The following is a 24,465-nucleotide window of genomic DNA, read 5'->3' on the forward strand; positions in this document are numbered from 1 at the left end:
ATATTTATTTAAACCAACCTCATGATAAATATTATTGGTTTGTTTTTATTTTATATATATATATATTAATAGTTTTTAAAAACTTCGTGAGAGGGCGAGTTTAAAACTTAACAGTGGGATTGGCGCTTAACAAGGTAGTCGGCGTTGGGTATCGATAATGTTCCGTAATGTGGAAAATAGTGTTATGTCAATAATATTGGTCTATAAATATTACCATGTGTAACAACATCATTATTTTATTTAAAATGTAAATAGAGATTTGTTTGTTAAGGAACAAAAATAACATTTTGTTGAATGAGATCTGTATTATGCCTTTGGAATGTCCCAAGCAGGTGCAGCACTTCAAACTTACAACAACGAGCTCGTGACATGTAAGTTGAAACAACTATTGCTAATTGTATTCAACTGTTTGGAGCAGTGTAGCTGAAGGGGAAAATTACACCCAGCAAAAATTATTATTTCAATCATTATTAATCCTTATTTTTTTCCTTAGTGCAGTTTAATTATAAAACTTACGTTATTAATTATGTCATAATTAAACAAGTGTTAACTTAGGCTTATGTAATTAATATATTTTACTTGTTGGTTGTGTTCTATTATGTATGTTTCAGATAGTTAAGTCTTTAAAACATATTTACTTTGAATCAAAATAGGTTAAAGGAAAAACCTACAGTTTTCAAGCAAAACAATTTCACAGAAGTTTTTATACTGTAGTCCTGTTATCATAATTTCCCAATACATATCTGTGGAAGTATTATGATATTGCAGCATATATATATGTGTAGAAATTTGTGAAACATCTTTGTTAATAAGTTCATTATAACATATAAGAATAAAGGACCTGTTGAATCATTTAGACTAACCCATCCACTAAAATGTCTATAACATTTACAGTTACCTATCATTATTTAAATGTTTGTTAATCTTTCATTCAAATTCGCTGCTTCCGCAATGTCTGAAAACAAACCATTTTAAAGGCGAACTGTGTTAACTAATGACTCCTACTTTACCAAAATATATTTTTTCCCAATCCTATCATTCTCAGCATTAAGTATGAAAAAAAGATGGTTCTGTTAGTGTTATCTTATAGAATAGTTTTTCAGATACTGATATGGTGTGTTTTAATATGAATCCCTATAAGTTTTATGGATCTGATTGGTTACATTTAAGGTGGACTCGTTTCTTTATTGGATGATGAGTTAACTGGCCTTCTGTCACTTAGTTTTTATTTTATTATTTTGTTAAAAATTGTATATGAGAATTTCATGCAGAGAATAAATTATTCTTTTAGCCTACAAAGCTATTAAATTAGTCTATGTTTTTAATAATGCTTCCAATGGATATTAATAAGTAGGATGAGTAACTTGAGGGAAATAAAAGCATGACCAGTCTTGGTTAGGAGGTGAATGATTCCAAAGTGAATGTGTTATAATGTAGAATCATGCTTTGGTTATTTCGTTGACATGTAGCTAAAGATAAAACTTTAAAAATTTGTAAGAACATTTTTGTGTAGAGAATTTTAAAATGTTTGTTACATTCTGTTGATAAAATCTAGGTATTGAAGAACTGTGTGCTAAGCGAGAAGAAATTCAACAACAAATCTCGGATGAAGAGAAGAGACGAAGTACCTTACAACGCGACATTCAAGTGCTTTCCAATCAGCTGGCTGAGCTGAATGAGTCACTTTCAGCGAAGATAGCTGTTCGAGAAGAGTATGACAAACTTATAAGTGACACGCAAGAAGCCTATGCGAAGGTAATTGTTGCATTTACTACTATTTTGTCATAATACAAAAAGGAATTATTACATTTCATTAGTGATGTTATTATACAGCCATTTATATTCTTATAATTTTTTTGCTCTTATAAATTTTTAAATTTACAAGAATGAAAGTAAGTGCACGACTTTCACAGTTTTATCACATTCTACCTGTAGTTATTTCTTATAAATGAAGAAATTTTGTAGTACAGACATTTATTTATAATATTTCAATCTTTGCCATGGAATAATTATTAGAGTTTATTATTAAAAACCATTTTGAAGGAAAATCTTTGTACTAGAAAATTTACTGGGTGAATGGTTACTTTATTTCTTTAATATTAAATATTTTCTTTTAATATAGGTAGAAATTGGTTAATTAGTGTTGACTGTATTCTGTTCTGTGTGTTAGATACTGAAAAGTTCTCAAGCTCTACTTGGACTAGTAAAGACAGAAGGTTCAAAGCTGTCGCAGAAAAACTTCCCCAAAAACGATGTGAAAGACAGTTAGTAAGAAGTGTGTAACATTAAAAGCCTAATTACGTAATCAGAGATTTAACATTTTTTCTCAGAGAAAGAGATATTTAGTAACTCGTGTATTTCCAAAGATTTGTTTAAAAGTATTTATAAAATGGTACAGTTGTAAGAGTACCTAAATATTCACACAAGATATTATCATGGAATAAAATACTTAAACTACATTGCTGGGAGAACTGAGACTGGGGACAGGAGGGGGAGGTATACCATACAGAAAGGAAATCCCTGATTATTATTATTATTATTTTCTTTTTGAGCTTCAGGGTTTTTCTATTTGTGAATTTAAAGAAAGGAAAGTGGTTTCTTTCCTATGTATTTCATTTATAGTTTGTGTAAATTTTCAGTTTGTAAATACAGGTAAACATCGATATAAAATGCATCGATAAAGCGCGATAATCAGTTGGGCACGATGGGGTCTTAGGCCCCAAATTTTTTGGGGTTTCTACAGAGGCCGCCGCTTAATATTACCACTGCTTAATGTAATCAGCCGGTTAATGTAATCAAAAACCAAATCCACTTCAATCTTTTTGTATGGTTTTCACGCCGCATATTGTGATCAAACCCCGGCCTTCATGTAATAATTCCTGGCGCTGTCAACTGCAGTAAAGTACATAATCTGCCAGTCATAGGATAGCTCTCAGTGCGTAGGCAAGAAGTATCAAAACTTTATTTTCATTAAAACCACAAGTCATCCTTGATCGACCGATGGATGACGAAGGATGAGTCATATACACTCATACACCAGTGACAGTGGCATGAAGTGCTGCAAACGATAGCGCCAATGTTGAAACCATATAAATTTCTAAGAAACAGCTCGCTCCCCAGAAGCTTTCAGATCTAAATAGTTTCTTGGAAATCTGTGACGTCAGCTATTCCCTTTATTCTAATATCGCCGAATAACTGAAAGGTCTTGTAACACCAGCTCGTAGGCAGAATTTCACGAATCAATCAATTTTGTCGTGAGTGAATGGGATAGTGACCATCCGTGGCGACAGACTGCGATTTTCATATTTTTTCAACATACAGCGTATTTATACCCATGGAGAAGAGAGGCACCAAAAGGAATGCTTACACAGTACAAGAGAAGATACAGATTGTGCAGCGAATCCGAACGGGAAGCAAGGACCAAGATTATGAAAGAAATAGGAGTTCCAGAGTCTACACTTGAGGTTGGCTGAAGAATGAAGATCAACTGAGAGAATTCTGCAACCAGGTAGACAGAATGACAGGACTACAGAGGAAGAAAGCCAAGACAGCAGCAGACCCAGCAGTGGACATGGAAGTTTATGATTGGTTTGTGAGACTTCGAGCAGACAACATTCTCATCTCAGGACCCATGGTCCTTGCAAAGGCAGAGAAGACCTACCAGCAACTATACCAGAAAGAAGATTGGCAGCCCACCCATGGATGGCTACAGAGATTCAAGGAGCGCACGGCATCAACCAGATCAAGATTTGTGGAGAGGCAAAGTCGGCAGATATAGCAGCAGCAGTGGAATTCATCCCTCAACTACAGGATTACATCAAGGAGAATAACTTGGAACTGAACCAGATCTACAATTGTGATGAGACAGCACTTTACTACAAGGCTATGCCAGATAGGACATTCGCACTTCGGACAGAGACCCATACATCAGGATACAAGCAAGTCATAGACAGAGCTACTTTACTTTTCACCTGTAACTGGAGCGGCACCCACAAGATTCGACCACTACTCATTGGCAAGTTTCGACAACCAAGATGTTTCCATCACCTCAACATGAAGACACTACCACTTGACTACAACAGCAGCAAAAACGCATGGATGACAGCAACAATCTTTGAAGAATGGTTTCATCAGGAATTTGTCCCAGCGGTCAGGAAGCACCTCAAAACACAGAAGAAAGAAGAGAAGGCCGTACTACTATTGGATAATTGCCCAGCACACCGCCGCAGAGAAGCTCACCAGCAGAGATGGAAAGATTACCGTACTCTACTTACCCAAAAACACCACCAGCAAGATTCAACCACTTGACCAAGGGATCATCGCCAGCTTCAAGAGAAATACAGAGCTCAACTGGTCAAGGCCATAGTCGATGATATCAGCAACGCATCAGAGTTCTTGAAGAAGATGACCATCAAGGACGCCATCTACATGAGCAGCATAGCATGGAACAAGATAAGCCAGAGCACCATCAACAATTGTTGGAATAAAGGACTCAAAGAAGCAGCACCAGAACCACAACCAGAACCAATAGAAGAAAAAAGATGACATTTTCCATGGGTTTACAGCAGAAGAAGTAGCAGAGGCAGAAAGGAAGTTTGTAGACTACCAGGATGGACTCCCTTGACAACCCTTGTGAAGCAGTGGGCGAGATTGACAGTAGCACCAGTTACCCAGCCACCCCTCACAGATGAAGAGATCCAGAAAGCAATAGAGAACCCAGCGGCAGCACCCACAGATTTTACCACTCCAGATGAAGAAGAAGAAGATGACCCCATTCCAGAAGAACTCAGGAATTGCATCACCTCAACTCAGGCAGTACAGTACACAGAACAACTTCTATATTGGCCAGAACACCACAATCTAGGAATTTGCAAGATACTACAGATCCAGGACCTAATGAGAACTGCGAAGAGGATGCGAAACCAAGGAGGAAGACAACAGACACTTTTGGAGGCTTTTGAAAGAAAGAAGACTACTGAGTAACTATAAATTTGTGCATTTCAACTTGTTTTATGTGCTAACTATATTTTATTGTTATTAAATTTTTGAAAATCCGCTTTTGTTTCAGTACTGAATTCGTATTTTAAACTTTGCCATGACATTTGTTTATCTGGTAGTTATTTGACTTCAGTTTGTACTTAGATTTTAATAATTAGTAAATAATTATCAAAACTAATTACTATATGTATTAACTTTTAAAATTGAACTAATTTTAATCAGCGTCTAATCGTAAAAACGATCACATGATTGCTCTGACGGAACTACTTTTAGAATATCAGCCCCCATCAAAGTAATGAATTCGATAAATTTCTTTAGAATTCTGCTTTTTACATTTAATTTCAGTCTTAAAATTGAGTTTAATAAATAAAAATAAATAAAAAAAATGCTATATCATTGGTGTAAGTAGTTTTGTTTGTTTTTCTTTATTTCACTACAAAACGCGTAAATTTTGCATTATCGCTCACCCCGAGGGTCAAAAAAATATATAATCAAATCGGTATAAGGCACAATCAGATACAATGCGGTCGAATTTTTTGGACCCCAACTAGCGCCTTATATCGATGTTTGACTGTATATAGTTATTTGATTTTAAAAATCATTAAAAAAAGAAAAGAAACTAAATGTTAAAAGTTTTCTTCAAGAACTGTTCATAAATTTTATTCCATTAGCCATAAAATTCCTTGTATTGTGGCTCATAAACTCATAAATAAATTTTAAGTTCTGGAATTCTCTGTGTTATTAGAAATCTACTAATTCTTTATTATTATTTCTAAAACTACAAGAATGATATCATGACAGTTAACGTGCATTTTTAGATTTCACTTAGGTTTGTTTTTACGTATCGTAGGATCAAACGTCTTAGATGTTCATCATAAGTAAAGATTAGTCTTATCACTAGGAATGGTTAACTTCTTCAGTTAGTTAAGTCTTGTGAAACAAATGTTGATCTTGTAGATAACAAGACTGCTTTGTTATTAGTAGTGAAGCTGATTGAGCTTGGCTACAAGTAACTACCTCAGTATGAATTACAGCCTTATTTGCAATATTATATACAGTTTGTCTCATTTAAGAAGATATTAACTTGATGTGTAAACTGGAATGTTGGAAACTGCTTGTCGTAAAAATAAACACAAGCGTATTGGATGATTCTTCAAAATTCTTTCATCTTTTGTTAATGAAAAGCGAAAGACTCAATATTGTACTTTACACATTTTTTTTTTTACAACAGGAAGTTGCTGTTCATTCCAGTTTACTCACCATGAATACTCTAAACAATCTGTCGGAGAACAAAATATTGACTTGTGTAAAAGGATTACAAGGATGAACTTGAAGATGTCAGAGTTATCGTATGGGAATATGTTGAGGTTTCTTGCATTATTTGCATTTAAGAAAATAAGTTTACGGGATTATGTGGAGAATTTGATAAAAATTTGAGAAGAAACGAACTTAAATTTGGAAAGACGGTTAAATTTCAGTTAAGTCTTTTTATCATCTAACAGGACAGTTAATTTATGGTTGAGTTGTCACTAGCTCATCACAAGAGCTTAAGAGGATGGTCGATGATTTCCTGAAAGCTAAAGAGTGAGTGTATTAACTGATTACAATTTAACTTATAACTTAGTCTTATGAAAAGGCAAAAAAAACAAACAAAAATGAGAATAAAAAATATTCTTGCATGAGTTGACAAGGAACAACAACTTCTAATATTACAAATTATGTTTTGATACAACTGGTGAGTACTTTAGGCTTAACAACAAACAAATGTACTTGATTAATTTCTTTTGAATTTTGTGTAAAGCTGCACAAAAGCTGTGTGTACTAGCTGTAATTTAGAGGGACAACAGCTAATCAAAACTGCCAACCACCAACTCCTGGATTGCTCTTTTTACCAATAAATTGTGGGATTGATTGGAACATTATAACACCCCCAAGGCTGAAAGGGTGAAGATGTTTGGTGATGGGCAACATAATGAGAATATTTTAATTACTTGAATAATTGCAAATTGTAATTAGAAACTAATTTTGATTATATTTGTGATATTAATTAATTAGGTTTTAATTTGAATTAATTGACATAATCAGTGTTCACAAGTAATCAAGTTAGTTGCCCAGCTCAATTCATATCTTGACATAAGTTGCATAATCCTCATTTTAGGTGTTTTTGGTGTAGGCCCATGAAGGTTTAATACAGTGGTTTTAAACAATTGGAAGAAGGTAATTTCATACACCATAGATACATAAACATTATTATACAGAATACCATCTTAATATATTATATCCATGTAGTATATATTATCCGTATAATCAAAGAGTATAATTGTTTCAGTTATAAAACTCATTAACTTTCACGCATGGTAGATACGTCGGAAGCTCAGGCGTTTTCTTATAGAGAATCTGTGTCCAGTCTTTGTATCCTTGCCCTCCTGGAAGAAAGATTAGTAAAATATGAGTTATAAAATGAACCCGTGTCTAAAAACTGTGCATTTCTAATAATGGTTTTTGAATCAAGTCCAATTGAAATACCTGACAGTAATTTAGGTTTAAAAGTTATTGAAGTCTCAAAACAAAAAGGGATGTTAGGGCTATGGTTCATGAAGTAATATTAATTATTTTTAAATAAAGTAACCTACATTGTCATGATTTATCAAGAGTTTCCAACAAGATGCACTATTTCAAGCACTCACGGTTAATGAAGTACCTCTTTCAGTCTTGATTATAAAAACATATTTACTGATTTACAGAGTAACCCATAAAGTCAAGATTTACAAAATGTACCCCTCACAACATAGATGTTATCGTGATTAATGACATACTCCTTAAAATATAATATCAAATGTAATTGTGGCTGATAGAGTATCCCTTGTGATTTGTAAAGTATCTCTTGTAGAACAGACTATCCCTTGTGATTTGTAAAATATCTCTTGTAGAACAGACTATCCCTTGTGATTTGTAAAGTATCTCTTGTAGAACAGACTATCCCTTGTGATTTGTAAAGTATCTCTTGTAGAACAGACTATCCCTTGTGATTTGTAAAGTATCTCTTGTAGAACAGACTATCCCTTGTGATTTGTAAAGAATCTCTTGTAGAACAGACTATCCCTTGTGATTTGTAAAGTATCTCTTGTAGAACAGACTATCCCTTGTGATTTGTAAAGTATCTCTTGTAGAACAGACTATCCCTTGTGATTTGTAAAGTATCTCTTGTAGAACAGACTATCCCTTGTGATTTGTAAAGTATCTCTTGTAGAACAGACTATCCCTTGTGATTTGTAAAGTATCTCTTGTAGAACAGACTATCCCTTGTGATTTGTAAAGTATCTCTTGTAGAACAGACTATCCCTTGCGATTTGTAAAGTATCTCTTGTAGAACAGACTATCCCTTGCGATTTGTAAAGAATCTCTTGTAGAACAGACTATCCCTTGTGATTTGTAAAGTATCTCATGTAGAACAGACTATCCCTTGTGATTTGTAAAGTATCTCATGTAGAACAGACTATCCCTTGTGATTTGTAAAGTATCTCATGTAGAACAGACTATCCCTTGTGATTTGTAAAGAATCTCTTGTAGAACAGACTATCTTTTGTGATTTGTAAAGTATCTCTTGTAGAACAGACTATCCCTTGTGATTTGTAAAGTATCTCTTGTAGAACAGACTATCCCTTGTGATTTGTAAAGTATCTCTTGTAGAACAGACTATCCCTTGTGATTTGTAAAGTATCTCTTGTAGAACAGACTATCCCTTGTGATTTGTAAAGTATCTCTTGTAGAACAGACTATCCCTTGTGATTTGTAAAGTATCTCTTGTAGAACAGACTATCCCTTGTGATTTGTAAAGTATCTCTTGTAGAACAGACTATCCCTTGCGATTTGTAAAGTATCTCTTGTAGAACAGACTATCCCTTGCGATTTGTAAAGAATCTCTTGTAGAACAGACTATCCCTTGTGATTTGTAAAGTATCTCATGTAGAACAGACTATCCCTTGTGATTTGTAAAGTATCTCATGTAGAACAGACTATCCCTTGTGATTTGTAAAGTATCTCATGTAGAACAGACTATCCCTTGTGATTTGTAAAGTATCTCATGTAGAACAGACTATCTTTTGTGATTTGTAAAGTATCTCTTGTAGAACAGACTATCCCTTGTGATTTGTAAAGTATCTCTTGTAGAACAGACTATCCCTTGTGATTTGTAAAGTATCTCTTGTAGAACAGACTATCCCTTGTGATTTGTAAAGTATCTCTTGTAGAACAGACTATCCCTTGTGATTTGTAAAGTATCTCTTGTAGAACAGACTATCCCTTGTGATTTGTAAAGTATCTCTTGTAGAACAGACTATCCCTTGTGATTTGTAAAGTATCTCTTGTAGAACAGACTATCCCTTGCGATTTGTAAAGTATCTCTTGTAGAACAGACTATCCCTTGCGATTTGTAAAGTATCTCTTGTAGAACAGACTATCCCTTGTGATTTGTAAATAATCTCTTGTAGAACAGGCTTTTATAATGTCCCAAAATAAATTATACACCAAAAACAAGTTTTTTTTATTGGCTGTGGCATGACGTAGCTTAGAGGTTTCCCACCTCTAGTTTTCTCTATTTAAAGTCCTAGTATGGCCTTATGGGTAAGGCACAAATGTATGAATCCAATCAGTTATCATGCTAATGCTTTCAGCTGTGGAGGCATTATATTGTGATGGTCAATCATACTGTCTGTTGGTAAAAGAATAGCCTAAAAGATGGCAGTGGGTGATGTTTACTAGTAGCTGATTTCTTTGAAGTCTGGTGGTACAAAATCAGGGACAGCTAAAGCAGATAGCCCTCTAGTAGTGTTGTACAAAATGCACGAAGCAAACCCACATTAAAGAACATTTTGAAATACTTGTAATTAATTAGTCGTGGAGGTGTTACTTCAAACTATAGCAGCCAGTCTGAGCTCTCCATGACTCAATCAGGCTATAACTTGGAGTGACAGTAGAAATGATTTTGGCAAAAGACCTGGTTACGATTAGCGTATAACAGTAAGCACATTACTGAGCTGCTATTATACAAATGTTTTTTTGTTGGAAGCAACTGTTGGGTCAGTAAAGAATTGTATAATTAAAATTTTCACTTTTATTATGAGGTAACATGCTTAATTTTAACTAATTAATTGTAATAATTATTTTGTTTTTAGGATTTTAATTTTTCTATCGTTGAGCAATTTTTAAACAAATCACAGCATTTGATATCTGGAAATTATCCATTAATTCCTCAACGAGTCGCTAGTCGAGTTTTAGAAATGTCAGAGAGTTACTTGACAAATTCACATTTGTTCTCCAGTAATACCCATAACTTTACGTTTATCTAACCTGTGTCATAAAACATTCATTAGAATAGGTTGAAACAAGATTAATTTTTTTTTTTTTTTTTGAATGATGTGACAGTCCATAAAAATAAATTATTTTGGCTTTCTGGTGTAAGCTTATTAGTTTTATGATGGGGAAATTTCAACTTAATGTCATAGGTGGATATGCTTTGACATAGTTTCTTAACATGGACTGTTGTGTTAAAGAAATATTTAGTAACTTTTTACAAAAATATGTAATGTTACAAATTTCTTAGTAGTTTCAGTAAATTGATAAAATATCTAACTGTATTATGTAAACGTAGAGACGCTGCGTGTTGAAAGTGTTCTAAAACTATTATAAATTATTGACTATCAGCTAAGGTTATTTATTCTTTTCCTGATTCTCAAAATAAGCATGGCATTTAATGAAGTGTGATATATTCCTATGTAGTTTGTGTTGTATTGTTATTACTCCATTATTTACCATGGTTACCATTAACTTCAGGCCTAAGGTTTTTCTTTCTTTTTAAAAAAAAAAACAAGTGACTTGAACGTTGAAAATAACTGAACAGATAAGTTAAGATTACCGCAGTAAAGTATCCACAGGAGTTGAACGTCTTTCAGTGTTCAACATCGGTGACATGTTTGTGACCGGTGGAGCTTTATACGTTCCAGCCAGTGCTTCTTTTGTGGACACGTTGGGATTAAGTGTGCTGCAGTCATGGGCTTGCTGGTGTGGTTTTCTGTGAACCTGCATGGTGTTACAATCAGAAGGTGCTTCTGTTAGTGTTCTTTGATGTGGTAGTGCACTTGTTGCCTGATCGTTTATTTTAGAATAAGCTTCAATGAAACCTGATGAATTGAGCGTTTCCGATTCAGAAGAGTCTTCATCATGATGGTGCTTCTGCATTTTACACAAAGCTGAAGGTGTATCCATTTCTTTAAAGCCATTACTATCTTGTGCTGCCAAGGAGATTGTAGATAGCATTTGGATCTTCCCTAGAATATTGGAGTCTGTTAGGGAAAGAGATGTGTCATCTGTGGAGGGGCTGTTATCAGCTGGCTCAATACTCCCTTGTTCTTCTGAATTATCCATTTGATTGTTGTCTCCAGTGGCATTCTGTCTGCTATGAAGGAGAGCATGTTCCATGTCATTTATAGAGAACACCATTTCTGGTGTTGGTTCAGAATTTCCAGTTCTAGGATGGTTATTTCCTGCCCCTGTCTGTTTGTAATCATCAGATCTGGTTGGATCTGTAATAAATAAATAAAAAAAAAAACACCAGCAACTTTGAAAGGTACGAAAATGAACTTAAATGTGGAAATATAATGTTATGAAAATAATTTGTTTCTAAAGTGGAATTTGAGTTAACTGTGTGTGTAATATATATGTCAGTGAAAAATGAATAATTTTAATGAAGTTAAATAAGCAAAATCATAAGGAAGGACTGCATTAAAAACAGTAAATCCAAACCTCTGACTAATTATATTAGTTTGTTATAACTTAAAAACACAAGTCAAAACAAAAAATGCTGCACTAATTGAAAAGATTCCAGAGTACAAGATATAATGTGGGATTATAAAATTACCCTAGGTTTTGGAGGTGACTGAAAAAGTAGGACCCACAGTGCAGTGGGGATACACCATCTATCAGTTTTAACCTCCAATTGCCAGTCTTGCAGAAAAAATAAAAGAGCAGCAACAGATATAGAAATTAGGAGAGCGAGATGTGGAAGTCAAGCCTACAATGTGTATTGCATCTATATAACCCTTCACTGCATGTAGACAGTTGTGGGAAAGTGACTGTTTTCCAAAGTAATGAAGAAAAATTATACACACACACATCAGTTGATTATTTACAGGCAAGTATAACACAGAATGATGCATGGCATTTATTTTATATTAGAAATCTTTTAAAAATGAGTTGTATTTTTAATTTATCACAGTGAGGGTGCTATAATATTGCTAACTCCTTGGGGTTTACGAATTTATAATGTTTATCCTGGGGTAAACTAAGAAAAAGAAATTGACTAATGGCTTTATATAAATAACAATATTGTTCCCATTAATGTTTTGTTGATGGCAAATAAACTGATAAAATTAAATGTATGTTCAGAAACTGTTCATTAGTTTGTTTGTTTTTTTGTTTACAAAGCATGATGTAAAATGGATGGATGGCAATAGACTCAACACCATTTTGAATTTTAATAAACTAAAATGTTTCTCTACAGTTTGTTACTTTTTGTATAATTTTAAGAAAGAACGAAGAACTGTGTTATCAAAACACTTAGAATGCGTTGCTTTTAGATCGAGGCACAGTTGTATACATTAATAAATTGAAATTACCAAATTTGACAAGTTTTATGTGTTGCTGTAACTTTTAAGATGTCTGATGACCAAGCTGATTAGAGTTAACATTTTCCAAAGGACTAACTAGTTACTTGTGCTATCTGTGCTTTGTTGATGATACAGTTTTCTCTCTTCATTTATGGTGGGCTGACTGATAGTAATGACAGGTACGTCTTCAGTGTCCAAACGTTCTCTCTCTCTTCTTGAGAACTCCTCTGGGTCTTTAGTATCTGATTTCTTATCTCTAAAGATTAATATATTTAAAAATGTCAGACATTTCTCTTAGAAGAGACATTATTTGAAAAACAATTTCATAAATCAGGATTTATCATTAGGCTGTAAACCCCTGTGTTAGGGTCCAATAAAGAAACATCATTTTGGTGAAAGTAACGAAGGAAACAAAGTCCTTAGTACACGAAATTCGTTTTAAACATTTCTTATATGGTTAACCCAAATTCTTTCATTTGGCATAGCAAACAGTGTGTCCAAAATTCGGATCTTGGGAAACTACCGCACTTATCATAACTGGGTAATATTTTTATAACTAAGGGTTGTTTTTTTTTATAGATGAACAATAAATAAAAACAATTTCCACAAACAGTCATATGTTTGAGATTTAACCAATAAAAACTAAGTTTCAAATACATAAAACAATAAAAAAAAACTTTTAAAAATTACGTTTTTCTATGGTAAAAATCTCGTGGATGTTGTAACAGAACAGCAAAACACTTTCATTGATAACTCCATCTGAAAAGAAATAATTCGATGAAATTTACTTTGTGATGATAGATTTCATTGTAAGTTTAAATCAAGCTTTCTCATGGGTAATGGATATCATTGAATGACGTGTATGAAGACGTATCGTCTGTGGAGGGGTTGTTCTAACCTGGACCAACACTCCATTCTTTCTCTGAATTATCCATTTGACTACTGTATCTAACATCATTCTGTCTGTTACGAAGGAGAGAGACTGTTTAATCTCATTTGTGGAAAACATTTCTAATGCTTTAACAGTTATAGAACTATTAAACAATATCCGAGAAGTCCGCAGAACCGAGGACGGATTTTTCTAGTTTATATAAATACCGGACACCTGTTCATACTTCATAATATTTACCTGTTATTGTAACACATCTTAGGAGAACCAATGGGACTTTCTTCAGATGCTAAAGAATATTTCACGTGCCTTTTGACTCCTGTTTCTGAAAAGAAGAACAGACGTTTTATTCATTACCACTAATTGGTTGTATTATCAGTTAGGTATTTTATTTGGTCTGTTATACCGTGGTGAACAAATAAACAATATTTTGCCTGGTTTGCCCACTTAACGATTTCTACCGTGGGGTGTTGTAACGTGACAGTTAATCCCACTGTTCGTTGGTAAAAGAGTAGCCCAAGAGTTGGCGGTGGTTGGCGATGACTAGCTGTTTTCCCTCTAGTCTTACAATGCGAAATGAGGGACGACAAGCGCAGACAGCTCTCGTGTAGCGTTGCGCGAAATTCAAAATAAACCAAACCGCTTAATGAAATTACAACAAAGAACGAGAATCGCACACGTCATATCAACGAAATTATTATAAGCAAAGTTTCCAACCAATTGAATACAGTGGACGTTAAGTCGCGGTATTTGGGAAGGGGGTCAACCTGCTTAACCGCGGCTTAAATCTTTGTGACTGAAAAGCCGGAGTCGCCAACAGCGCCGCCGAGGAGCCTCGTCCGGGCCATTGCGTGATCATTATATCGGATTATTGAATTAAAAATAATAATTTAATTATTGATCCCTTTTTTCACGGATTTACCGCGGATTAACTTTAATGTATGGAGAGGTGTGATTCGGTAACAATGGCGGCTTCCATAAAGCTGACATAGAGAGCGGATAAGGTAGATTAACGGTCAATTTCTATTGTAATATATTTTATTTATTTCCCAAATTAAAGCAAATCCTTTTTAAATGTCCCCTTGAAGTTATAAAGCCAGGATTAAATTCGTAAGCCGCGTTTTTACACGTTCTTAAATTAGCGGTGAGCCGCGATAATCATCGCTCACAAGACTTGCTACAGCGGCTTAAGCGATTTCGCGGCTTAATGGCGCTCCACTGTATTTACATTACATTTAATAACGGCAGCAATATTACTTGACATTTTTTAACCCTTCATGTCCCATCAAAATGTGGTTTTAAAATACTTTACGAGTGAGAGCGTGACATTAAATGGTCGTGTTTGTTGTGTAAAGTTTTTTTGATATGACAACAGGACTTTAGAATAACACTGTTATGTACATATTCACGATGAAATGCTGTTAAATTTTTTACACGCTAACATATCGTAACGGCTTTACTTTTGACGAGGCCAGGAGGGTTGCGGGTTCGAATCCCCGTCACACCAAACATGCTCGCTTTTTCAGCCGTGGGGCGTTATAATGTCACGGTCAATCCCAGTATTCGTTGATGAAAGAGTAGCTCAAGAGTTGGCGATGGGTGGTGATGATTAGCTGCCTTCTCTCTAGTCTTCCACTGTGAAATTAGGGCCGGCTAGCGCAGACAGCCCTTTGTGCGAAATTCCAAACAAACCAAACTACTTTTGATGCGTGTTCATGACGCTATTGTATGTGTGTTTGTTGTATTCCTTTAGACCTGACCTGGTGGTTAATTGCACCTTGACTCGTAATCCGAGGGTCGCGGGTTCGAATCCCGTCACACCAAACATGCTCGCTCTTTCAGCCGTGGGGCGTTATAATGTGACGGCCAATCCCACTATTCGTCGGTAGTGGTAGTGATGACTAGCTGCCTTCTCTCTAGTCTTACACTGCAAAATTAAGGACTGCTTGCGTAGATAGTCCTCGTGTAGGTTTGCGCGAAATTAAAAAACAAACAAACAAATGGACTAACTTACCCATGTGATTATTTGGCTGAGCACGTGTAACACTGGCTTCTTCATCGTGACGATCCATCACACGATCGTTTTGACGATTTAACGCCCGGAACTTATTGCATGTCGGCAACATTGGTAGTATTTTTTTAGCAGACGACCACTTGGCTCCAACACTAGCACCTTTTCCTGCAGGACAGACATTTTGTTTTTTAACCAGAATATCGAAGCCTCATTCCATGGTTTATTTTTCTTTTAAGAGTTTACGGACAAGTACAGAACTTTCAGATGTTATTTGAAACCGTTTATTTTACTTAGCTGTACTGGTGCATGTGTTCTGTTTAAGTAGTTACATGTTAAAAACGCATACACAGTAGTTTATATATAAATGCTAAAACTAATACCTTGTTATGTACTTGCTTATGTATGGACAACTAAGCATGTTTCCAATCCTGCTATACTTCTATATGATAAAGTAGTTTATTGGAACGTCTCCACTAGTTTTGGTTTCTTGTGCCAATAAATTAAACCTTCGTAACAAATAATGTTGAAAAACAACAACTTCAAAATGGACATTACTGATTTTTTCACTTCATCCGTCATTTTAATACGCTACGTATTTCACTGGTATAACATTTTAATAAAAATCGACACAGCTTCACGTGATTAAGCACAATGTATCTCTAAAAATTGTTCAAGATGTTTAACCAGAATACAAAACTATACAAATTTTTCCGTGTGATTGTTTTTAGATTGGAATATTGGGTCACCATCTGTACAGAAGTCGACGTGGCAAATCGTATTATGAAAAGATGACCCCCAAATAAACTTCCAAGAAATAGCAAACTTTGTATCACAGAGGAACATAGCTCGGGAGGTTTCCAGCAAATGGAATCTCCTTCACAAATTCTGGGTTTTAACCCTGTGGAACAAATCTGGGATTGATGGATCCATGCTCGACAAAAAGTACAAATTGTACTGTAGATAGTCTTTGGAGGCATCTTCAAGAAAACTTGAATCAAACCTTAGCAGAGGCTCTGAGAATATATATAGAAACAATACTACGGAGATGCCAAACTCTTATTAACGCAAAGGTGACCAACCCTAAATCTTAAAAATATTATTTATATAGTAATTTTATAATATATATTTTTTTAAATATTAGTTTGCAACAAGTACAAGTTGATTTCTTTAATGATTGTTTGGTGTATAAATGTCATAAAGCAACAGTTGTTTAGTTTTTAATTTCAACTTATACTCTATTGTAAGATACGATTAGAGATTAGCAGGCCTAATAGCTTGAGTCATATAAATAATTAAACTCTACTGTTATTGGTGGCCAGGGGGTTAAGGCACTCTACTCGTAATCTGAGGGTCACGGGTTCGAATCCCCGTCGCACCAAACATGCTCGCCTTTTCAGCTGTGGGGGCGTTATAATGTGACAGTCAATCCTACTATTCGTTGGTAAAAGAGTTGGCAGTGGGTGGTGATGACTAGCTGCCTTCCCTCTAGTCTTACACTACTAAATTAGGGATGGCTAGCGTAGATATCCCCCCGTGTAGCATTGTGCGAAGTTCAAAAACAAACAAACAATACTGTGATTGGCTGAATTTAGTTACTATGAAAATCAACTCTTGTACTTTTAGTGAAATCGACTTTGAAGTTGGAAAGAATTTGCGAGAACAATTCTTGAAGATTGAAATGAATTACAAACCACAATCCCAAAACCACGTGTTTAACTTAGACGCTCTGTTTATTAGATACTCCCCTCGGTGTGGATTCCTGTACGTGGTGAGGGGATCTTCCAGGGAAGGTTCTGTTTTTTCAGTTTACCTCCTCTGGGATCTAAACATCCACCCACGTGTTTGCTGTGAGTGGCAATTTGTGAAGAGGAGGAGGGGATCCTGGTGGTTGAGGGTCCAACCTTAACACACCACTTTGGCCTTGAATTCCTGTAGACGGGCTGCCTCGGGCTAGGGTCAACCAAGTACCAGTGTTGGATGTTCTCAACAGGTGTTGTGAACATTATATCTGATGCTGGTGTTTGGGTATAGTGCTCACGAAACCCTGGCGTTGCTACAGTGTCCTTGTTTGACATTGTAGCGCATCCCCTCATAGAGCTCCATGGTGGGTGGGGTCAGTGGGCACCGAAATTTCCCTTTCTTTATTATGGATACTCCAAATAAAAATCTTAATAAAATAGTGAAAAAAAACAGTCTATAGGTAAACGACCACGTCTTGAAGATTCTGAGCAGCAATCCTCACCATCTGTACCACCTCTTGTACCTCATTTTCTTATATTTCATTCACTTTAAGACAAACCTTTAAAGCAAGTGTCTCCCTTTTTCATTCAGAAGGGACTACAGGGACTTGCTGGATCTCCAAAGTCAGTAAAAAAGCTTCGATCTGGTGACATATTGGTGGAAACATCCACATCTCAACACAGTGAACCCCTGTTGCATTCAAAGGCTATTGGGGGATATACCTATTGAGATAACACCTCATGATACTTTGAATTAATCACGAGGAGTTATTGTTGATAGGAATTTGAAGAACATCCCAGAGTCTGAAATTTTGCTGGTTTCTCCACTCAAGGAGTTTCTGCAGTAAGGTGTATCTCCACTCGCAAAGATGGAATTATGGTGCCGACCAATGTCCTCATTCTGATATTTACGTCATCATGTCCGCCTGCCACCATCAAGGCAGGTTATCTTAATTGCAAAGTATGGCAATACATTCCAAACCCTCAGATGTTTCCAGTGTCAGCAGTTCGGTCACTCGAAGACGTCATGTTGTGGTTCCTTGAAGTGTGCTCATTGCAGTAGCAAGGACCATGATGTCTATGTGTGTGAAACGGACCCTCATTTCATCAATTGCAATGGCTCTCACCCATCCTACTTTCGTTCTTGCCCTAAATGGTGGGAAGAAAAAGAGTTGCAGTGTTTAAAAACGATTCATAACATTACTTATCCTGAGGCTCGAAAGTTACTGTCCACCACCTCATCTCAGATGTATGCTGCTGCACTTCGTTCCACAGCTACTGTGGGAATGCAGAAAGATCTCTCTGTGCTTCCTCAAGAATCGTTCTCCGAACAAATGAAAAGTCTTTGACCTCCATGGTTAAAAAAGTTGATGAATCAACTTCGACACCTATCTCTGATTTTATATACATTCCACCAAACCCCAAGATCCACATCTTTTGGTTCCAGGTACAGGCATTTTGTCGGATCCATCTTCCTTTCTCACCCCAAGATGCAAAACAATCATTCGTTCACGTTCTTAGTCTCTCGAATCCCTTTCCAACAGCAAAGACCTGCCCAACCGACCCAGGGCAGGATCCATGGAGATCGATAGACCTTCCTCGAATAAGGAAAGCAAGGAAAAAAGAGGTGGTCGTAAACAGAAGATTTCTTCACCCAATTTGCCTACAAGTAAATAAAAATGGCCACTCTGATACAATGGAACTGTAGAAGTTTACGTTCTAATCTAGATGACATCAAAACACCTGATTGCTTCCTACTATCTTGTTTGTCTCTCCTTACAGGAAACATTTCTGAAACCTGCTGATACAGTTACCTTTCAGCGGTTTTCTTTATACAGAAATTACAGGCTGTGTGATGGGCGAGTGCATATAGGGGGTGGCACTGTTGGTTGATCAGCATGTGCCCACCCTGTCTTTGCCATTTGAAACACCGTGTTTCCTTGGGTCATACCGTCATTGTTTGTTCTTTCTACCTGTCACCTGGAGAGACATATGATCAATCAGACCTAGATGCTCTCGTTGAACGGTTGCCGTTCCCCTTTTTCATCCTGGAGGACTTTAAACGACATCATCCCCTCTGGGGAAGTGCTGCTATTGATAGGAGGGGTCGCTCCCTAGAGTGTATGCTCTCTGATCCCAACCTTTCTCTTTTCAATACTGGCTTTTCTACTTATTTTCATGCACCTAGTCAGTCCTTTACTGCTATTGATCTCTCAGTTTGCTCCCCTTCATTATTTTCCCATTTTTCATGGAGGGTCGACAATAATCCACGAGGCAATGATCATTTTCCTATAATCTTGAGAGAGACTGGCCGTGATCGATGCCACCCAACCTGCATGCCCTGGTGGAATCTGGATCAGGCAAACTGGCCATCTTTCACTGCTCTTGGAGAACTTGATCCTGCCATTTTCTGTAAGCCATCAATAGACGACTGTGTGGCAGCAGTAACTGGCTGTATTATACAAGCAGCTGCTCAATGTATAACTAAAACCTCGACACGTTTTCCACTGTATCCTTGTCCATGGTGGAGTACTGCCTGCCACGTGGCACGGAAGGCTTAAAAAAACGAGCCTGGAATACTTTCTGTAGATATCCCACACTCTCGAACTGCATTGCTTTCCAGTGGGTCCGTGCACATGCTCGATGGGTAAGACGTCAAAGCCAGAAGGAATCTTGGATTAAGTTCACAACTAACATCCTCTACCACCAGTTCCAAAGTCATTTGAGACAAGATTCGAAAGGTCAGTAGGCAATATCACTCTGTCGCCCTCTCGATCTTGCTTTCTGATGGCCAGGAAGTAACTGATAACCAGAGCATTGCCGATACTCTAGGAGAGAGCTTTTGCCGGGTATCTAACACTTCTGCCTCTTCTTCTACCTTCCTAGCTGTCAAGACTCGGGCAGAGTGATCACCTCTTTCCTTTCGAGCTGATTGTCTCTATGAGTATAATCGTCCCTTTTTACTGGTGGAACTCAAACTGGCTCTTCATCAGTCTGGCAGTACATCAGTTGGACCTGATGATATACACTATGAGATGCTGCGCCACCTGTCTCCTGCTTCTCTTGCTATCCTTCTGGTTGTTTTTAACTGGATCTGGCAGGAGAATGTTTTTTCCTGATGCGTGGCATCAGGCTATTATCCTGCCTTTCTCCAAGCCTGGGAAGGATCCCAAGATTCCTTCAAACCACCGTCTAATTGCTTTGACGAGCTGTCTTTGTAAGATCTTAGAGAGGATGGTTAATGCTCATCTTGTTTGGTTCCTCAAATCAAACATCCTCCTCTCGCCCACCCAGTGTGGGTTCCGACGACAACGCTCCACCATGGACCACCTGATTTGACTTGAAACATCAATCAGAGAAGCCTTTCTCAAGCGACAACATCTTGTATCAATATTCTTTGACATTGAGAAGGCTTATTATACAACATAGAGGTATAGCATTTTGCGAGACCTCCATATATCTATGGGTTATGTGGCCATTTGCCCATTTTTATTAATTTTTTAATGGACAGGTTATTCCGAGTTCGTGTTGGTTCGACACTTTCCTCTTCCTTTCTACAGGAACTCGGAGTCCCTTAGGGCTGTGTTTTGAGTGTCATACTTTTTAGTATAAAGATTAATGCCATCACTGAACAACTCCTGCTCACTGTTGCAAACGGGCTCTATGTTGACAACTTTCACATCTCATGTCAGTCGTCGAGCATGAGGTATATTGAGCGGTAGCTGCAGAATGCCCTCAATTGTTAACTGAAGTGGACCTCAGCAAATGGCTTTACCTTCTCTCTCTGTCTCTCTCTCTAAAACTGTTTTAATGCACTTTTGCCGCCAAAGGGGTATTCACCCTGATCCTGAACTCCGTATCAGTGAAATTGTGCTGCCTGTGGTTTCTGAAACTAAGTTTTTGGGGCTTATCTTTGACCGTAAGCTAACATTTATACCACACATCAAGCAGCTAAAGATCAAATGTACAAGAGCACTGAACATCCTCTGTGTCCTCTCTACTACAACTTGGGGAGCAGATCGACGTTCTATGCTAAAGATATATCGTGCTCTTATGTGATCGAAACTTGACTATGGATCACTGGTCTATAGCTCTGCCAGACCCTTGACCTTAAAGATGCTGGACCCCATTCATCATCAAGAACTGCGGCTTTCTGCATTTCCCCAGTTCAGAGGTTATACACAGAGTCTCATGAATCTTCTTTGCACCTCTGCCGTTTGCAACTGTCTTTACTATATGCTTCAAAACTTCTTTCCTTACCAAAGCATCCCACCTGGGGTTGTGTTTTCCTTCCTCAATGGGCCATGCTTTTTCAGACCAGACGGTCTGCCATTGCTCCTTTTGGCCTTTGTATCCAGGCACAGTTAGATGAAATGGATCTGTTCTTGGATAATGTAGTATCCACTGGTCAGCCCATCCCGCCATGGCTTCTTACAGTTCCAAGATGTGACCTTTCTATAAGTAATCTGAGAAAAGTAGACACTCCTAATTGGAAATACTGTCTGTTATTTACTGAACATCTTTTGAACCATCCTTCTATTCTTGTTTGTACAGATGATTCGACATCAGGTGACTGTGTGAGCTCTGCCATGGTTTGGTGGTTGTATGCAGAATCCCCTCTACAGCTTCTGTGTTCACTATTGAACTATACGCCATTTCTGTTACCCTGGATCACATAGAAGCTAAGCAGTGCACTGACTCGCTTCGTTCTCTACTGGCCCTAGAATCGCTTCACGTTCGTTCACACCCTGTTCTCGCCGATATTCAAAACCGACTGACCCATTTCTCTAACATCTACTTCTATCCAGTTTATTTGGATATTGGACCACGTTGGTATTCGCGGGAACGAGCTCGCCAACAACGCAGCTAAATCTATTTGCTCTGGCACAATCACCACATTGTCTGTTTGATACATAGACTGTATTCAAGGCTTGACTCCATGCCAGTTGGCGGTCGACTTGGAGTGAGCAACGCGAAAACAAGCCTTTCCAAATAAAACCCTAAATTGGACTTTGGCCGTCTTGTTCCCGTAAGGATCAAAAGAGGAAGTTGTTCTGACTAGACTATGCATTGGTCACAGTTTTTTAACTCATTGTTTTCTTTTATCTGGAACTGATGCATCAGCGTGTTCTCTGTGTAACATTCAGGTCACAATAAGCCACATTTTACTTTCGTGGCATCGTTACGACTCTCAACGGCGGCACCATTTTAAACATGGTTTGTCCTAAGGTTTGTCCATAACGCTAGACAGTGTTATTGGTGGTGGTGACACTGTTAATCTTGGTCATGTTTTTAGTTTTCAAGACCATTATTCTTTTCAGTGATATTAAAAAATTAATTTATGTATTAGATCTATTTAAAGTGATTCCTTTTTAAGAATCACAGTCCATCTAGTTCGATTTGAAATTAGAAAATGGACATAACGTCAAATAACTCGAAACCAGGACTGGAACAGTCAACTTCAGGTGACTGACGGTGGTTTTTGTACTTACCTGTTAGTCTTCCTGGCGAGTTATGATTATTACAGTCACGCTACAGAAAGTCCTCTACAACTTGTATTACTGTATTTTTCTCTTAATGCTGTAAACTAGATGTAAACATTGGTTTTATGCTAGTTATGTTTTAAACTTTGTTTTACCTTAATTTCCTTTTATGAATTTTACTGAATTTACTTTTCCCTTTTTACCGGACGTTTGGTGCAGATCGCCTTGCTGCTTTGTGCCATAAAACACTAAATCAACCAACCAACCAATCATTAGATACCATCAACAATTGAACACAATAATTCTAGAACATGTGGGTGAAAGGAAACAGTCGTACCGTCAGCCATGGCGTATACCTTTTTCTTTTCTTCTATTCTCTCCTGCAATGAACCAGATAGTTATGATGTTCTACAGTTAGTAATTTAAAACAGTACTTTAGAATATTGTTATGATTCAAGGTTTTAATATATATATATATACACACATTGCTATATAGGTAATTAATTAGCATAACGGATCCGGCATGGTTAGGTGGGTTAAGGCGTTCGACTCATAATCTGAGAGTCGCGGGTTTGAATCCCGGTCGCACCAAACATCCTCGCCCTTTCAGTCGTGAGGGCGTTATAATGTGACGGTCAATCCCACTATTCGTTGGTGAAAGAGTAGCCCAAGAGTTGGCGGTGGGTGGTGATGACTAGCTGCCTTCCCTCTAGTCTTACACTGCTAACTTAGGGACGGTTAACGCAGATAGCCCTCGAGTAGCTTTGCGCGAAATTCAAAACCAAATCAAACTTACTGACTGCAAAATCTATAATCACTATATTTTTTGTTTGTTTTGAAATTTCGCACAGAGCTACTCGAGGGCTATCTGTGCTAGCCGTCCCTAATTTAGCAGTGTAAGACTAGAAAGAGGGCAGCTAGTCATCACCACACACCACCAACTCTTGGGCTACTCTTCTACCAACGAATAGTGGGATTGACCGTCACATTATAACGCCCTTACTGCTGAAAGGGCGAGCATGTTTGGCGCGACCGGGATGCGAACCTGCGACCCTCAAATTACGAGTTGCACGCCTTAACACGCTTGGCCATGCCGGGCCTATCATTATATCAAATACTAGGTTTGTTTACTACGATATATTGTAAAGAACCATGTTTTAACAAACCAGATGTTACTGTACATCCGATGAATTAGGTAGAAATGTATTCATCAGGTCGTTCCATAAATAATGTCCGAGAAATTAATACAGAAAGTGCATCATCATTTCTGTCTTTGTAGAAGTCATTAATGACTAAAATATGTAGTAGAACGAAAATAAAAATGTACAGACAAATAAAGTAAACTGACACAACTCCACTTTTTCAGATCAGCTTTCGAATAAACCTTTATGAAGATGGATGCTCATCAGATTAGAAGGATTACAACAAACGCAGCAGGTTATTTATCACTAACTGCTTCTGAGACGTTTACTACTATTAGGATCTCGTTATCTTTTCGCCCTTCAAATTCAAGCCAAGTCTCAAATGTATCTAATTTATATACAGAATCACAAAGCGCTTTTGTTTTTTTAATAAACAGACAGAATTCTTCAACTTACCCTTCTTAGCTGTACCTTTAAATCATTGTTAGCTTCACGGAGTGAGCCAGTCAAGGATACCATGTAATAAATTATTAACC

At 37.0% G+C, this 24,465-nt stretch overlaps 2 protein-coding genes across 6 annotated transcripts in view; one reads left to right on the plus strand and one right to left on the minus strand.

Annotated features, from left to right (window-relative positions):
* The first annotated feature begins 125 nt into the window (after window positions 1–125).
* LOC143228857 (microtubule nucleation factor SSNA1-like) lies at window positions 126–16,312 on the plus strand. Of its 5 annotated transcripts, XR_013015482.1 has the most exons (5): window positions 126–371; window positions 1,556–1,755; window positions 2,171–2,275; window positions 6,230–6,582; window positions 11,920–12,549. XR_013015482.1 is itself a non-coding variant. In XM_076460258.1 (4 exons), exons 1-3 carry the CDS (start codon window positions 320–322, stop codon window positions 2,267–2,269), a joined length of 351 nt encoding a protein of 116 aa, XP_076316373.1. In that variant the 5' UTR covers window positions 126–319; the 3' UTR covers window positions 2,270–2,275; window positions 16,294–16,312. The 5 variants fall into 5 exon arrangements, 4 of the variants coding, with proteins under 4 accessions (XP_076316373.1, XP_076316371.1, XP_076316372.1 ...); XM_076460258.1 differs by lacking the exons at window positions 6,230–6,582; window positions 11,920–12,549 and adding an exon at window positions 16,294–16,312; XM_076460256.1 differs by lacking the exon at window positions 6,230–6,582.
* LOC143228856 (transmembrane channel-like protein 1) overlaps window positions 7,289–24,465 on the minus strand; it is an 83,414-nt gene continuing 66,237 nt past the window's right edge. Inside the window, exons 19-25 of the mRNA XM_076460253.1 lie at window positions 24,386–24,464; window positions 23,125–23,167; window positions 15,566–15,730; window positions 13,792–13,876; window positions 12,767–12,918; window positions 10,913–11,579; window positions 7,289–7,424 (exon numbers count right to left, since the gene is read on the minus strand). Of these exons, the coding sequence (XP_076316368.1) occupies window positions 7,385–7,424; window positions 10,913–11,579; window positions 12,767–12,918; window positions 13,792–13,876; window positions 15,566–15,730; window positions 23,125–23,167; window positions 24,386–24,464 (1,231 nt within the window). The 3' untranslated portion in view covers window positions 7,289–7,384. The remainder of the gene's footprint in view (window positions 7,425–10,912; window positions 11,580–12,766; window positions 12,919–13,791; window positions 13,877–15,565; window positions 15,731–23,124; window positions 23,168–24,385; window position 24,465) is intronic.

Source organism: Tachypleus tridentatus, chromosome 10 (assembly GCF_004210375.1).
Source record: "Tachypleus tridentatus isolate NWPU-2018 chromosome 10, ASM421037v1, whole genome shotgun sequence".
NCBI lineage: Eukaryota > Metazoa > Arthropoda > Merostomata > Xiphosura > Limulidae > Tachypleus > Tachypleus tridentatus.

What these genes read in the sequence shown, in the direction of transcription:
- LOC143228857 (XM_076460258.1), top strand. Translation starts at nt 320, where the DNA reads ATGTCCCAAGCAGGTGCAGCACTTCAAACTTACAACAACGAGCTCGTG. An exon ending in CAACAACGAGCTCGTGACAT is followed by an intron (nt 372 to 1,555) that starts GTAAGTTGAAAC and finishes GATAAAATCTAG; the next exon opens with GTATTGAAGAACTGTGTGCT. An exon ending in CGCAAGAAGCCTATGCGAAG is followed by an intron (nt 1,756 to 2,170) that starts GTAATTGTTGCA and finishes TCTGTGTGTTAG; the next exon opens with ATACTGAAAAGTTCTCAAGC.